General features: G+C 38.4%; 1 protein-coding gene across 3 annotated transcripts in view; it reads right to left on the minus strand.

Annotated features, from left to right (window-relative positions):
- Window positions 1-3905: 3905 nt before the first annotated feature.
- Window positions 3906-14955, minus strand: part of LOC138306763 (protein sidekick-1-like) — a 101861-nt gene continuing 90811 nt past the window's right edge. The window contains exons 11-14 of one of the 3 annotated variants that reach the window (XM_069247233.1): window positions 10202-10279; window positions 9556-9630; window positions 9326-9402; window positions 3906-7416 (exon numbers count right to left, since the gene is read on the minus strand). In XM_069247233.1, coding sequence (XP_069103334.1) covers window positions 7270-7416; window positions 9326-9402; window positions 9556-9630; window positions 10202-10279 — 377 coding nt within the window. In that variant the 3' untranslated portion in view covers window positions 3906-7269. Of the gene's footprint in view, window positions 7417-9325; window positions 9403-9555; window positions 9631-10201; window positions 10283-14955 lie in introns of all 3 variants that reach the window. The other 2 variants (XM_069247232.1, XM_069247234.1) reach the window with 2 other exon arrangements.

The following is a 14955-nucleotide window of genomic DNA, read 5'->3' on the forward strand; positions in this document are numbered from 1 at the left end:
TGGAGCATTAGTCACCCATGTGAAGAAAAACAGGAAATGTTTAGAACCGTATCTGTAACTGACATATTCTAATGTTATTTGTACAAATTTCAGTGAAACAGGAAATCTATTGAAGTGACACTTTTAACAAGGAAGTTTGATAATCAAAAACCAAATGTACCATAGCATACTGACGATATTAGATATATTAGTATTGGGTTCAGCATTATCAGATTCTCATTTGTTTATACATAGCCATTCTGTGTTTTTTTTCCTCACTTCTTTTCATTCACTTATAAGCCCTATTCCCGTTTGTGAAATGTTTTAAAGTCATGAGTATATATAATAACCTGCTATAACGGTAATAATAACTGATTATAACAGTAATAATAACTGGTTATAACGGTAATAATAACTGTCTACAACAGTATAACTGGCTATAACAGTAATAATAACTGGTTATAACGGTAATAATAACTGTCTATAACAGTAATAATAACGGCTATAGCGGTAATAATAACTGGTTATAACAGTAATAATAACTGATAAAACGGTAAATAACTGGCTATAACAGTAATAATAACTGGTTATAACAGTAATAATAACTGCTATAGCGTAATAATAACTGCTATAGCGTAATAATAACTGGCTATAACAGTAATAATAACTGGCTACAACGATAATAATAACTGATTATAACGGTAATAATAACTGACTATAACAGTAATAATAACTAATTATAACAGTAATAATAACTGGCTATAACGGTAATAATAACTGGCTATAACAGTAATAATAACTGGTTATAACGGTAATAATAACGTAATAATAACTGGTTATAACAGTAATAATAACTGTTATAACAGTAATAATAACTGGTTATAACAGTAATAATAACTGCTATAGCGGTAATAATAACTGCTATAGCGGTAATAATAACTGGCTATAACAGTAATAATAACTGGCTACAACGATAATAATAACTGTCTATAACAGTAATAATAACTGGCTATAACAGTAATAATAACTGGTTATAACGGTAATAATAACTGTCTATAACAGTAATAATAACTGGCTATAACAGTAATAATAACTGGCTATAACAGTAATAATAACTGGCTATAACGGTAATAATAACTGGTTATAACGGTAATAATAACTGGCTATAACGTAATAATAACGGTTATAACGGTAATAATAACTGGTTATAGCGTAAATTAAACGTAATAATAACTGGCTATAACAGTAATAATAACTGGTTATAACGGTAATAATAACTGGTTATTATAACATAAATAATAAACTGTATAACAGTAATAATAACTGGTTATAACGGTAATAATAACTGTATATAACAGTAATAATAACTAGTTATAACGGTAATAATAACTGGTTATAACAGTAATAATAACTGGTTATAACGGTAATAATAACTGGTTATAACGATAATAATAACTGTATATAACAGTAATAATAACTAGTTATAACGGTAATAATAACTGGTTATAACAGTAATAATAACTAGCTATAAAGGCAATAATAACTGGCTATAACGGTAATAATAACTGGTTATAACAGTAAATAATAACTGGTTATAACAGTAATAATAACTGGTTATAACAGTAATCATAACTTGTTATAACAGTAATAATAACTGGCTATAACAGTAATAATAACTGGCTATAACGATAATAATAACTGGTTATAACAGTAATAATAACTGGTTATAACGGTAATAATAACTGGTTATAACAGTAATAATAACTGGTTATAACAGTAATAATAACTGGTTATAACAGTAATAATAACTGGCTTAAAGTAATAATAACTGGTATACGTAATAATACTGTAATATAACTGGTATAACGATAATAATAACTGGTATAACAGTAATAATAACTGGTTATAACGGTAATAATAACTGGATATAACAGTAATACTGGATAACATAATAATACTGGTATAACAGTAATAATAACTGGCTTAAAGTAATAATAACTGGTTATACGGTAATAACACTGGTTATAACGTAATCATAACTGTATAACGGTAATAATAACTGGCTACAACGTAATAATAACATATATAACGGTAATAATAACTGGTTATAACAGTAATAATAACAAGCTATAACGGTAATAATAACTGATATAACCGGTAATAATAACAGGTTATAATAGTAATAATAACTGGTTATAACAGTAATTATTTTATGACTGGTGCTTTTGCTGTATTTTGATTGGCCAATACGTTTCTCAGAAGTATTCATCAACTGCGATATCAACCCCGAAATCGGCGGCAAAAAGCACGCGAGGTTACTGGACTCAGTCCAGATACCTCTCGCGAGTCCAGTAACCTGTGTCAAAAATAGATCGAGGAAAACTCCCTTGAAATGTGACGTCATAATCACTTTTGACGTCAAGTCGTACCCAAATATAGCGTAACAGGAGTTTCTCTCATTCAATGACATCGGGATAATCTATTGTGACGTCAATATTATAGTCGGCAGCATATATGGCGGAAGGCAGCAAGTTTACTGCGATCAACGGTGACAACTGCAAACTTCAATTTATGGAAAACGTTCAAGAATGCCAGACGGGCTGCAGTTGATACAATATTCCAGTTCTACCAGTCTAAACCGTTAGCAAGAAGCATTTGGATATTTACCATATACTACATGTAATTGCTTTTGTAAACAGAAAGTTTGCAAATATCATCTTGTTTTTTGTAGATTTTAAAGTCTTTTTGAAGAGCCGGGTTAATATCATGTAAGTGTCATATAATAAAACAGTTATCGACCTATTTTCAGGTGGATACGGTGAGTTATCAACCCTAGAAAATGATATAACCCTCGGCCTCCGGCCTCGGGATATATCACTTACTCGGGTTGATAACTCACCGTATCCACCTGAAAATAGGTAAATAATTGTATTTATTATATGACTGGTGCTTTTGCTGTATTTTGATTGGCCAATACGTTTCTCAGAAGTATTCATCAACTGCGATATCAACCCCGAAATCGGCGGCAAAAAGCACGCGAGGTTACTGGACTCAGTCCAGATACCTCTCGCGAGTCCAGTAACCTGTGTCAAAAATAGATCGAGGAAAACTCCCTTGAAATGTGACGTCATAATCACTTTTGACGTCAAGTCGTACCCAAATATAGCGTAACAGGAGTTTCCCTCATTCAATGACGTCGGGATAATCTATTGTGACGTCAATATTATAGTCGGCAACATATATGGCGGAAGGCAGCAAGTTTACTGCGATCAACGGTGACAACTGCAAACTTCAATTTATGGAAAACGTTCAAGAATGCCAGACGGGCTGTAGTTGATACAATATTCCAGTTCTACCAGTCTAAACCGTTAGCAAGAAGCATTTGGATATATATATATCTACCATATACTTCATGTAATTGCTTTTGTAAACAGAAAGTTTGCAAATATCATCTTGGTTTTTTTTGTAGATTTTAAAGTCTTTTTGAAGAGCCGGGTTAATATCATGTAAGTGTCATATAATAAAACAGTTATCGACCTATTTTCAGGTGGATACGGTGAGTTATCAACCCTCGAAAATGATATAACCCTCGGCCTCCGGCCTCGGGATATATCACTTACTCGGGTTGATAACTCACCGTATCCACCTGAAAATAGGTCGATAATTGTATAATAATAACTAGCTATAACGGTAATAATAACTGGCTACAACGATAATAATAACTGGATATAACAGTAATAATAACTGGCTATAACGGTAATAATAACTGGCTTTAACAGTAATAAAAACTGGTTATAGCGGTAATAATAACTGGTTATAACGGTAATAATAACTGGTTATAACGGTAATAATAACTGGTTATAACAGTAATAATAACTGGTTATAACGGTAATAATAATATTGGAAAAAAGAAATGTAACCAAATATAATTTGTGACTTACTTTAATAAAGTTTTCTATTGATAAAAAATATAAAATGAGTATTTTGATACAGATATTAAAACAAAAATGAAAGGGCCCTTTACCACTCACCTGGCTAATTCACTAATACATATGACAACAATTCTCATGTAACAAAATTTTCTTTCGAACTCTGACACAACATAGCCAAAATGTGGTCAAATTGTAACCAGTGGTTTTCGAGAAGTTGAATTTGTGAATTGATGGACGATAAATGCCGGATGCAACAATATCGCATATTATAAGCTCACGTTCGATGGGCATTTGAGCTAAAACCATGATCACTTCCTCAGCAGTAACCTCCATATAAAGTATACACCTCACCTTATATTACAGAGAGAGAGAAAGAAGAAAGAGAGAGAGAGGGAGGGAGAGAGAGAGAGAGAGAGACAGAGACAGAGACGGAGAGAGAGAAAGAGACGCCCATCTTCAAAATCATACAATGTAACCATTATTCGATTCTTTTGATATACATCAAACTACCTGCTACATCAATTGCCACACACAGAACCTTCAGTTTTGTTATAACATACCCCAGGGGTTGATATAATGACAGTGATAGTAACCTCTAGGATATCGAGGAAGCACTGGTAGAACGTGAGAAGTTCAAGGTGGCGGCCATCTTGGATTTTAGATATATCCTATAATAACGGCACCGAAGGGTGTTTCTGACCGAATTTAGTTGCAATCCATGTAGAAGTTAGGACTAGTAGCGATTTAAACGAAATGTTGACGGACGGACGACGCCACGTCATGGCACCAGTTCAAATACCCTTTGGGCCAGGTGACGAAATGCAATAGTGATAAATGAACATAAAAATAATTTAAAGATTTTAAGTCTAGAAATACAATTACAGTTGGACAAATATTATGTATCTTTTATAAAGTTGAATCTCAATGGGTAATTTATATAAACTCTAGTATTTACTGTTAAATATAATTTGTATGAAAATAGACCAAATGTTAAACAATAGGAAAATAGTACATACAAGTACAAGCAATTTACATCTATAATTAAGTTCTCTTCGTTTTCATACTAAGTCTGACTTTCTGATTGGCCAATTCTCTTTTGTTCATATTTGTATGAAAAATAATCCGAAAATGGCGCGAAAACACAATATTATCATGACATCACAGTAGCGACATTGGCGCTGCGTATTGATTTGGAAAAATAACTCCTTGAAAAATCAATGGAATTGTACATTTATGCATTTGATAAATTAGTCTGTTTGTCACATTTTTTTTATTTCACCAGATTATGAAAAAACTTTCTTTGTGAGTATCCACTCCGCAGATTATCACACAGTTTGCAAAAAATAAAATGTTCATACCTCTATGAAATAAAAAAAGTGAAATAAATGCTTAAAGGCCCACTACCTTTCCGAAATGGCTTTTATTTTTTTAAATGGGAATGTAAAAAAAAGATCAATACTTTTGTACCATAATGAGATAAACACAGATAATTTTAACTTAACGTTAATACTACACTCATCATCACCTTCTGAAAATTAAAAAAAAAAGTTAATTTTCATAACGCGGGTCGTCTTACGTTTCCCGCCATCGTCCTGAATACCGCGCGGTAGTTGACTATCACTTCGCCAGACGGCAAAACAGCAAAATGACTCTCCACTGTTATCATATATTACGCAGGAAATCTTAAATATGTTTGGTATTGTTACCTCAGCTTAGCCGAAAAATATGTATTTTCTTATGTTATTAATGTTTTTAAGAAACTTTTGATTTTATTTCGGAAAGGTAGTGGGCCTTTCAGTAAAAACAACAGGAAAATTAATGTGACTAGAAAGATACACTTTTACCTAATTTTTATATAGAAAAACAACATATGTATAAATATCCATTTGAAACGTTTGATTCATACTAAACTAAGTTTGATCACATACACACCACGTTTACTCATCCTCAATCATTTTAGATAATATTACAATTGATATATCTATTGTCTTAGTAAAACTGTTGACGTGTCAAGTGTCCAATAAACAATACTGACATATCTATTGTCACATAATACTGACGTATATATTGTCACATAATACCGACATGTTTATCCCCACTGACTTATCCAATGTCTCACTCACAAATAATATTGACATCTATATACATAATAAAGTTTCATTAAAAGTATTAACTAGTTAATTCTGACATTTCTTCATCCTCGATACTCCAGGGGTTCCGATCACTTCCGATCTCTACACCCCTGGGCCATCCTCGATACTCGAGGAGTTCTTATCACTTACAATCTCTACACCCCTGGACTATCTCATAGTAAAACCGGAGGCAACATAACAGAACAGATAACTTAGTTCTGTGAAGTACATCAAAAGAGCTGTATAACGGTACACTGTGGTTGACTGTGTGGCTTTGATGTTAGGCGTCACTATAGTCCATGATATAGTCCGTGGGTATAGAGATCGTAAGTGATCGGAACCCCTAGATTATCAAGAATGCCCCTGGACTATCCCATAGTAAAACTGAAGGCAGCAAAGGGGAACAAATCTAAACCAATCACAGGCCAGTAAAAATGTCCTGTGAAGACTTCAGAGAGAGCGGCGCCCAACTTCAAAGCCACACAGTCAACCACAGTGTACCGATATACTCTTTTGATGTTCATCAAAGGACTAAATTACCTGTTCTGCTGCCTCCATTAGTCCAGGGGTGTAGAAATCGTAAGTGATAGGAACCTCTGGGGTTTATAGGATGACCTTTCTACGATTGTGAGTATGAAATATTTAGTGGTAGAAGGTCAGGCACTTTAACTACTCATTAACTGTGACCGAAATGTGGAGGACTAGTGGTAGAATGTCAGACAACCTAGTCACTCAGCCACTGGGACCCAGAGGTGGAGGGAGCAGACACCTTAATCACTCAGCCACTGTGACCCAGAGTTGGAAGGCTAGTGGTAAAATGTCAGACACCCTAACTACTCAGTCACTGTGACTGAAATGTGGAGTGCTGGTGGTAGATTGTTGGACACCTTAACCACTCAGCCACTGAGACCGAAATGTGGAGTGCTGGTGGTAGATTGTAAGACACCTTTACGGTGTGGTAGAAAGGTCGAGGGCTAAATGTAGAATGCCAAATACCTTTAGTGCAGCCGGAAGATGGATGACAAGAGGTAGAATGTCAGAAATATTTACAGTGTGAACGAAAGCCGGACAATAGGTAGAATGTCACACACCTTAACCACTCAGCCAACATGGCGAAAAGGTGTGAACAAATTGATATATCATGTGTTTCCTTGTGGTTAGCTTTTGGACACACAAATATAAACTGATCTAGGATATGTCATCTTGGTGGTCCCCTATGAGATGTGTCATTCCGTAATAACAGGCCCACTCTTGGAGAAGTCCACCAGAGCGTACTGAGTTCTATCCTCGGCCCCGTGAATCACACCTCTGTTCTGTCCAGGTTGCTGTTTGATCTCCACATCAATGTAAATGAGGCCATCCTGGTTCACAGTCTGCAACATTAATACATAATATTACATATAAATTAGGGCATATTTATTAACAGTCGGCATAATCAATACATATATTACATGTAAATAAGGGAATATTGGTTTACAGTCGGCAACATTATTACATATAAATTAGGACAAATTTGTTAACAGTCGGCATAATTAATACAGAATATTACATGTAAATAAGGGAGGGGATGGGTGTAACAATTAGGTACACAGCAGATAAAGGTTGCTGGGCTAGCAGTGTTTTCTAGGGCTAGGAATGATTAATGAGTTTTAGGTCTAACCCCAAACTGTCTGGGACTAGGAATGATTAATGAGTTTTTGGTCTAACCCCAAACTGGTTGATACGATAGGCGTATAATGTATCTAAATGTCCCCCACCATACTTATATCCAAATTTTAAGTGTAGTTTGGGTCTAGTTTAGATACGGTTCTGGGGATAGGGAACATGCAAAGGGTATATAGGGATCAAGTAGGATAGTTCTGGAAGTTAAGAGTTGGAAGTTCTCGGGAGACGTTGGAGACGAGAGTTAGAGTTGAGAGTTGGATGTTTTGGGGAGAAGTTGGAGACGAGAGTTAGAGTTGAGAGTTGGAAGTTTTGGGGAGAAGTTGGAGACGACGAGAGTTTGGGAGTTGAGACGAGATTAGAGTTGAGAGTTGGAAGTTTTGGGGAGAAGTTGGAGACGACAGTTAGAGTTGAGAGTTGGATGTTTTGGGGAGTTGGAGACGACAGTTTTGGGAGTTGGAAGTTTGGGAGAGTTGGAGACGAGAGTTAGAGTTGAGAGGAGTTGGATGTTTTGGGGAGAGAAGTTGGAGACGAGAGTTAGAGTTGAGAGTTGGAAGTTTTGGGGAAACATTGGAGACGAGAGTTAGAGTTGAGATTTTGGAAGTTTTGGGGAGAAGTTTGGAGAGGAGAGACTGAGAGTTGAGAGTTGGACGTTTTGGTAAGGAGAAGTTGGAGACGAGAGTTAGAGTTGAGAGTTGGAAGTTTTGGGGAGAGTTAGAGAGGAAGAGTTTTGAGGAGAGTTGACGAAGTTGAGTGAGAAAGTTTGAGTTGAGACGACGTAGAGTTGAGAGTTGGAAGTTTTGGGGAGACGTTGGAGACGAGAGTTAGAGTTGAGAGTTGGAGTTTTGGGGAGAGGGGGAGTTTGGAGACGAGCTTAGAGTTGAGAGTTGGAAGTTTTGGGGAGACGTTGGAGGAGACAGAGATTTTAGTTGAGAGTTGAGATTGGAGTTTGGGGAGAGTTGGAGACGAGAGTTAGAGTTGGTAGTTTTGGGGAGACGTTGGAGACGAGATTAGAGTTGAGAGTTGGAGTTTTGAGAAGTTGGAGACGAGAGTTTTTGAGAGTTGGAAGTTTTGAGAGTTGAGACGACAGTTAGAGTTGGTGTTTTGGGAGAGTTTTGGGGAGACGAGAGTTAGAGTTGAGAGTTGAAGTTTTGAGAAGTGGAGACGACAGTTAGAGTTGAGAGTTGGATGTTTGTGAGAGACTTGGAGAGAGGACTTAGAGTTGAGAGTTGGAGGTTTTGGAGTTTTGGTAAGAAGTTGGAGACGAGAGTTAGAGTTGAGAGTTGGAAGTTTTGGGGAGACGGGGGAGACTTTGGAGACGAGACTTAGAGTTGAGAGTTGGAGGTTTTTGGGAGACGTTGGAGACGAGAGTTAGAGTTGAGAAGAAAGTTATAGTTGAGGTTTTACTAAAACCTAAAACTAAAAATAGACTCACACCTTACCAATAAAAAAGATACACCCCTAAATAATGGAATGGACTGAACTACTTAAAAAAGAAACACCCCTAAATAATGGAATAGACTGAAACCTTTACGACAACAAGAAACACCCCTAAATAATGAAATAGACTGAACCCTTTATGATAAAAAAGACACCCCCTAGATAATGAAATAGACTTACCCGTGAAGGTCCTGCATTTGACGCTGGTTGTCTTGAGTTGGACAGTTCGCTGTTCTCATAAATCATTTCCTCATGGCCTTTAAACAGACAATAAAATGTATTTATAAAACAGTATTTCACTGCATGTACATGTAGTTTCCTCTATGCACGTAAATTTTATTATCTTGTCTTTCAAAATTTTGTCTATTTTTTCACAAAATCGTCTGATGATGTCACAATTACAGCTTTACCTTTGGGAGGTTTCGATACTACGGCATATTCATCTGTCGGAGATGTAGTGCTATTTATAACTTTCGCAGCACCACCTGATGGAAACAGAGATCACCAGAATAATTTAATTAACGTCAGGGGTTAATCAACAAGATCAAAAATAACAACTACATCAGAATAAATTAATCAACGTCAGTGATTAATCAACAAGATAAAATAACAACTATATCAGAATAAATCAATTAACGTCAGAGGTTAATCAACCAGGCCCCGATTTCTCGAAACAAATTTAAGTCAAAAACTGTCATAAATTTTCATAAGGAGAAAAACTTAAGTTTTGACTAAAGACTGCACTTAAGTTTCGAGAAATTGGGGCCAGATCAAAAATATATTTACATTAAAAACAGTTTAATTAACTCCATGGGTCATCCAACAAAATCAAAAATATATTTACAATAAAACAATCTAATTAACTTTGTGGGTTATGCAACAAAATAAAAAATAATACCATCTACACCAAAATAGCTTAATTAACCACATAGGGTAACCACCAAGATAAGATATAATATTTAATCAACACGATAGAAATAACACCTAATCAGAATAGATCATTTATCGTCGTGAACAAGATAAGAAAAAATGTTTGATATAGATCTTGAGTCATACCTTTCTTTGGTTTTGATACAACAGCATACTCTTCACTGGGACCTGCTATTTCAACTTGGTTTCTGGCAGCAGAACCACCTGCTGGTAAAACGACAATATCAAAAATCTAGAAACTGAGATTTATCGTCACCGCCACGTTACCCATACTGTTAGGGGGTAGATTTCTGTCACAAACTAAGGTTTATCGTCACCGCCATGTTACCCATACTGTTAGGGGGTAGATGTCTGTCACAAACTGAGTTTTATTGTCATCGCCATGTTACCCATACTGTTAGGGGGTAGATGTCTGTCACAAACTGAGGTTTATCATCACCGCCATATTACCCATACTGTTAGGGGGTAGATGTCTGTCACAAACTGAGATTTATTGTCATCGCCATGTTACGCATACTGTTAGGGGGTAGATGTCTGTCACAAACTGAGATTTATTGTCATCGCCATGTTACGCATACTGTTAGGGGGTAGATGTCTGTCACAAACTGAGGTTTATCGTCACCGCCATGTTACCCATACTGTTAGGGGATAGATATCTGTCACAAACTGAGATTTATCGTCACCGCCATGTTACCCATACTGTTAGGGGGTAGATGTCTGTCACAAACTGAGGATTATCATCACCGCCATGTTACCCATACTGTTAGGGGGTAGATGTCTGTCACAAACTGAGGTTTATCGTCACTGCCATGTTACCCATACTGTTAGGGGGTAGATGTCTGTCACAAACTGAGGTTTATTGTCACCGCCATGTTACCTATACTGTTAGGGGGTAGATGTCTGTCACAAACTGAGGTTTATCATCACCGCCATGTTACCCATACTGTTAGGGGGTAGATGTCTGTCACAAACTGAGGTTTATTGTCACTGCCATGTTACCTATACTGTTAGGGGGTAGATGTCTGTCACAAACTGAGGTTTATTGTCACTGCCATGTTACCCATACTGTTAGGGGGTAGATGTCTGTCACAAACTGAGGTTTATCATCATCGCCATGTTACCCATACTGTTAGGGGGTAGATGTCTGTCACAAACTGAGGTTTATTGTCACCGCCATGTTACCCATACTGTTAGGGGGTAGATGTCTGTCACAAACTGAGGTTTATCATCATCGCCATGTTACCCATACTGTTAGAGGGTAGATGTCTGTCACAAACTGAGGTTTATTGTCACCGCCATGTTACCCATACTGTTAGGGGGTAGATGTCTGTCACAAACTGAGGTTTATTGTCACCGCCATGTTACCCATACTGTTAGGGGGGTAGATGTCTGTCACAAACTGAGGTTTATCATCACCGCCATGTTACCCATACTGTTAGGGGGTAGATGTCTGTCACAAACTGAGGTTTATTGTCGTGCCATGTTACCCATACTGTTAGGGGGTAGATGTCTGTCACAAACTGAGGTTTATTGTCACCGCCATGTTACCCATACTGTTAGGGGGTAGATGTCTGTCACAAACTGAGGTTTATTGTCACCGACATGTTACCCATACTGTTAGGGGGTAGATGTCTGTCACAAACTGAGGTTTATTGTCACCGCCATGTTACCCATACTGTTAGGGGGTAGATGTCTATCACAAACTGAAGTTTATTGTCACCGACATGTTACCCATACTGTTAGGGGGTAGATGTCTGTCACAAACTGAGGTTTATTGTCACCGCCATGTTACCTATACTGTTGGGGGGGGGTAGATATCTGTCACAAACTGAGGTTTATCGTCACCGCCATGTTACCCATACTGTTAGGGGGTAGATGTCTGTCACAAACTGAGGTTTATCGTCACCGCCATGTTACCCATACTGTTAGGGGGTAGATGTCTGTCACAAACTGAGGTTTATTGTCACTGCCATGTTACCTATACTGTTAGGGGGTAGATGTCTGTCACAAACTGAGGTTTATTGTCACCGCCATGTTACCCATACTGTTAGGGGGTAGATGTCTGTCACAAACTGAGGTTTATTGTCACCGCCATGTTACCTATACTGTTGGGGGGTAGATATCTGTCACAAACTGAGGTTTATCGTCACCGCCATGTTACCCATACTGTTAGGGGGTAGATGTCTGTCACAAACTGAGGTTTATCGTCACCGCCATGTTACCCATACTGTTAGGGGGTAGATGTCTGTCACAAACTGAGGTTTATTGTCACTGCCATGTTACCTATACAGTTAGGGGGTAGATGTCTGTCACAAACTGAGGTTTTATTGTCACCGACATGTTACCTATACTGTTAGGGGGTAGATGTCTGTCACAAACTGAGGTTTATCGTCACCGCCATGTTACCCATACTGTTAGGGGGTAGATTCTGTCACAAACTGAGGTTTATTGTCACCGCCATGTTACCTATACTGTTAGGGGGTAGATGTCTGTCACAAACTGAGGTTTATTGTCACCGCCATGTTACCCATACTGTTAGGGGGTAGATGTCTGTCACAAACTGAGGTTTATTGTCACCGCCATGTTACCTATACTGTTAGGGGGTAGATGTCTGTCACAAACTGAGGTTTATTGTCACCGACATGTTACCCATACTGTTAGGGGTAGATGTCTGTCACAAACTGAGGTTTATTGTCACCGCCATGTTACCATACTGTTAGGGGGTAGATGTCTGTCACAAACTGAGGTTTATTGTCACCGCCATGTTACCCATACTGTTAGGGGGGTAGATGTCTGTCACAAACTGAGGTTTATTGTCACCTGCCATGTTACCCATACTGTTAGGGGATAGATGTCTGTCACAAACTGAGGTTTATCGTCACCGCCATGTTACCCATACTGTTAGGGGGTAGATGTCTGTCACAAACTGAGGTTTATTGTCACCGCCATGTTACCCATACTGTTAGGGGGTAGATGTCTGTCACAAACTGAGGTTTATTGTCACCGCCATGTTACCCATACTGTTAGGGGGTAGATGTCTGTCACAAACTGAGGTTTATTGTCACCGCCATGTTACCCATACTGTTAGGGGGTAGATGTCTGTCACAAACTGAGGTTTATTGTCACCGCCATGTTACCCATACTGTTAGGGGGTAGATGTCTGTCACAAACTGAGGTTTATTGTCACCTCCATGTTACCCATACTGTTAGGGGGTAGATGTCTGTCACAAACTGAGGTTTATTGTCACCGACATGTTACCCATACTGTTAGGGGGTATATGTCTGTCACAAACTGAGATTTATTGTCACCGCCATGTTACCTATACTGTTGGGGGGTAGATGTCTGTCACAAACTGAGGTTTATTGTCACCGCCATGTTACCCATACTGTTAGGGGGGTAGATGTCTGTCACAAACTGAGGTTTATTGTCACCGCCATGTTACCTATACTGTTAGGGGGTAGATGTCTGTCACAAACTGAGGTTTATTGTCACCGACATGTTACCCATACTGTTAGGGGGTAGATGTCTGTCACAAACTGAGGTTTATTGTCACCGCCATGTTACCCATACTGTTAGGGGGTAGATGTCTGTCACAAACTGAGGTTTATCGTCACCGCCATGTTACCTATACTGTTAGGGGGGTAGATGTCTGTCACAAACTGAGGTTTATTGTCACCGCCATGTTACCTATACTGTTAGGGGGTAGATGTCTGTCACAAACTGAGGTTTATTGTCACCGCCATGTTACCCATACTGTTAGGGGGTAGATGTCTGTCACAAACTGAGGTTTATTGTCACCGCCATGTTACCTATACTGTTAGGGGGTAGATGTCTGTCACAAACTGAGGTTTATTGTCACCGCCATGTTACCCATACTGTTAGGGGGTAGATGTCTGTCACAAACTGAGGTTTATTGTCACCGCCATGTTACCCATACTGTTAGGGGGTAGATGTCTGTCACAAACTGAGGTTTATTGTCACCGCCATGTTACCCATACTGTTAGGGGGTAGATGTCTGTCACAAACTGAGGTTTATTGTCACCGCCATGTTACCCATACTGTTAGGGGGTAGATGTCTGTCACAAACTGAGGTTTATTGTCACCGCCATGTTACCTATACTGTTAGGGGGTAGTAGATGTCTGTCACAAACTGAGGTTTATTGTCACCGCCATGTTACCCATACTGTTAGGGGGTAGATGTCTGTCACAAACTGAGGTTTATTGTCACCGCCATGTTACCCATACTGTTAGGGGGTAGATGTCTGTCACAAACTGAGGTTTATTGTCACCGCCATGTTACCTATACTGTTAGGGGGTAGATGTCTGTCACAAACTGAGGTTTATCGTCACCGCCATGTTACCCATACTGTTAGGGGGTAGATGTCTGTCACAAACTGAGGTTTATTGTCACCGCCATGTTACCCATACTGTTAGGGGGTAGATGTCTGTCACAAACTGAGGTTTATTGTCACCGCCATGTTACCTATACTGTTAGGGGGTAGATGTCTGTCACAAACTGAGGTTTATTGTCACCGCCATGTTACCCATACTGTTAGGGGGTAGATGTCTGTCACAAACTGAGGTTTATTGTCACCGCCATGTTACCTATACTGTTAGGGGGTAGATGTCTGTCACAAACTGAGGTTTATTGTCACCGCCATGTTACCCATACTGTTAGGGGGTAGATGTCTGTCACAAACTGAGGTTTATCGTCACCGCCATGTTACCCATACTGTTAGGGGGTAGATGTCTGTCACAAACTGAGGTTTATTGTGTGCCATGTTACCATACGTTAGGGGGTAGATGTCTGTCACAAACTGAGGTTTTATTGTCACCCATGTTACCTATACTGTTAGGGGGTAGATGTCTGTCACAAACT

The sequence above is a fragment of the Argopecten irradians genome, chromosome 13, assembly GCF_041381155.1.
Source record: "Argopecten irradians isolate NY chromosome 13, Ai_NY, whole genome shotgun sequence".
In the NCBI taxonomy this organism is placed as follows: Eukaryota; Metazoa; Mollusca; class Bivalvia; order Pectinida; family Pectinidae; genus Argopecten; species Argopecten irradians.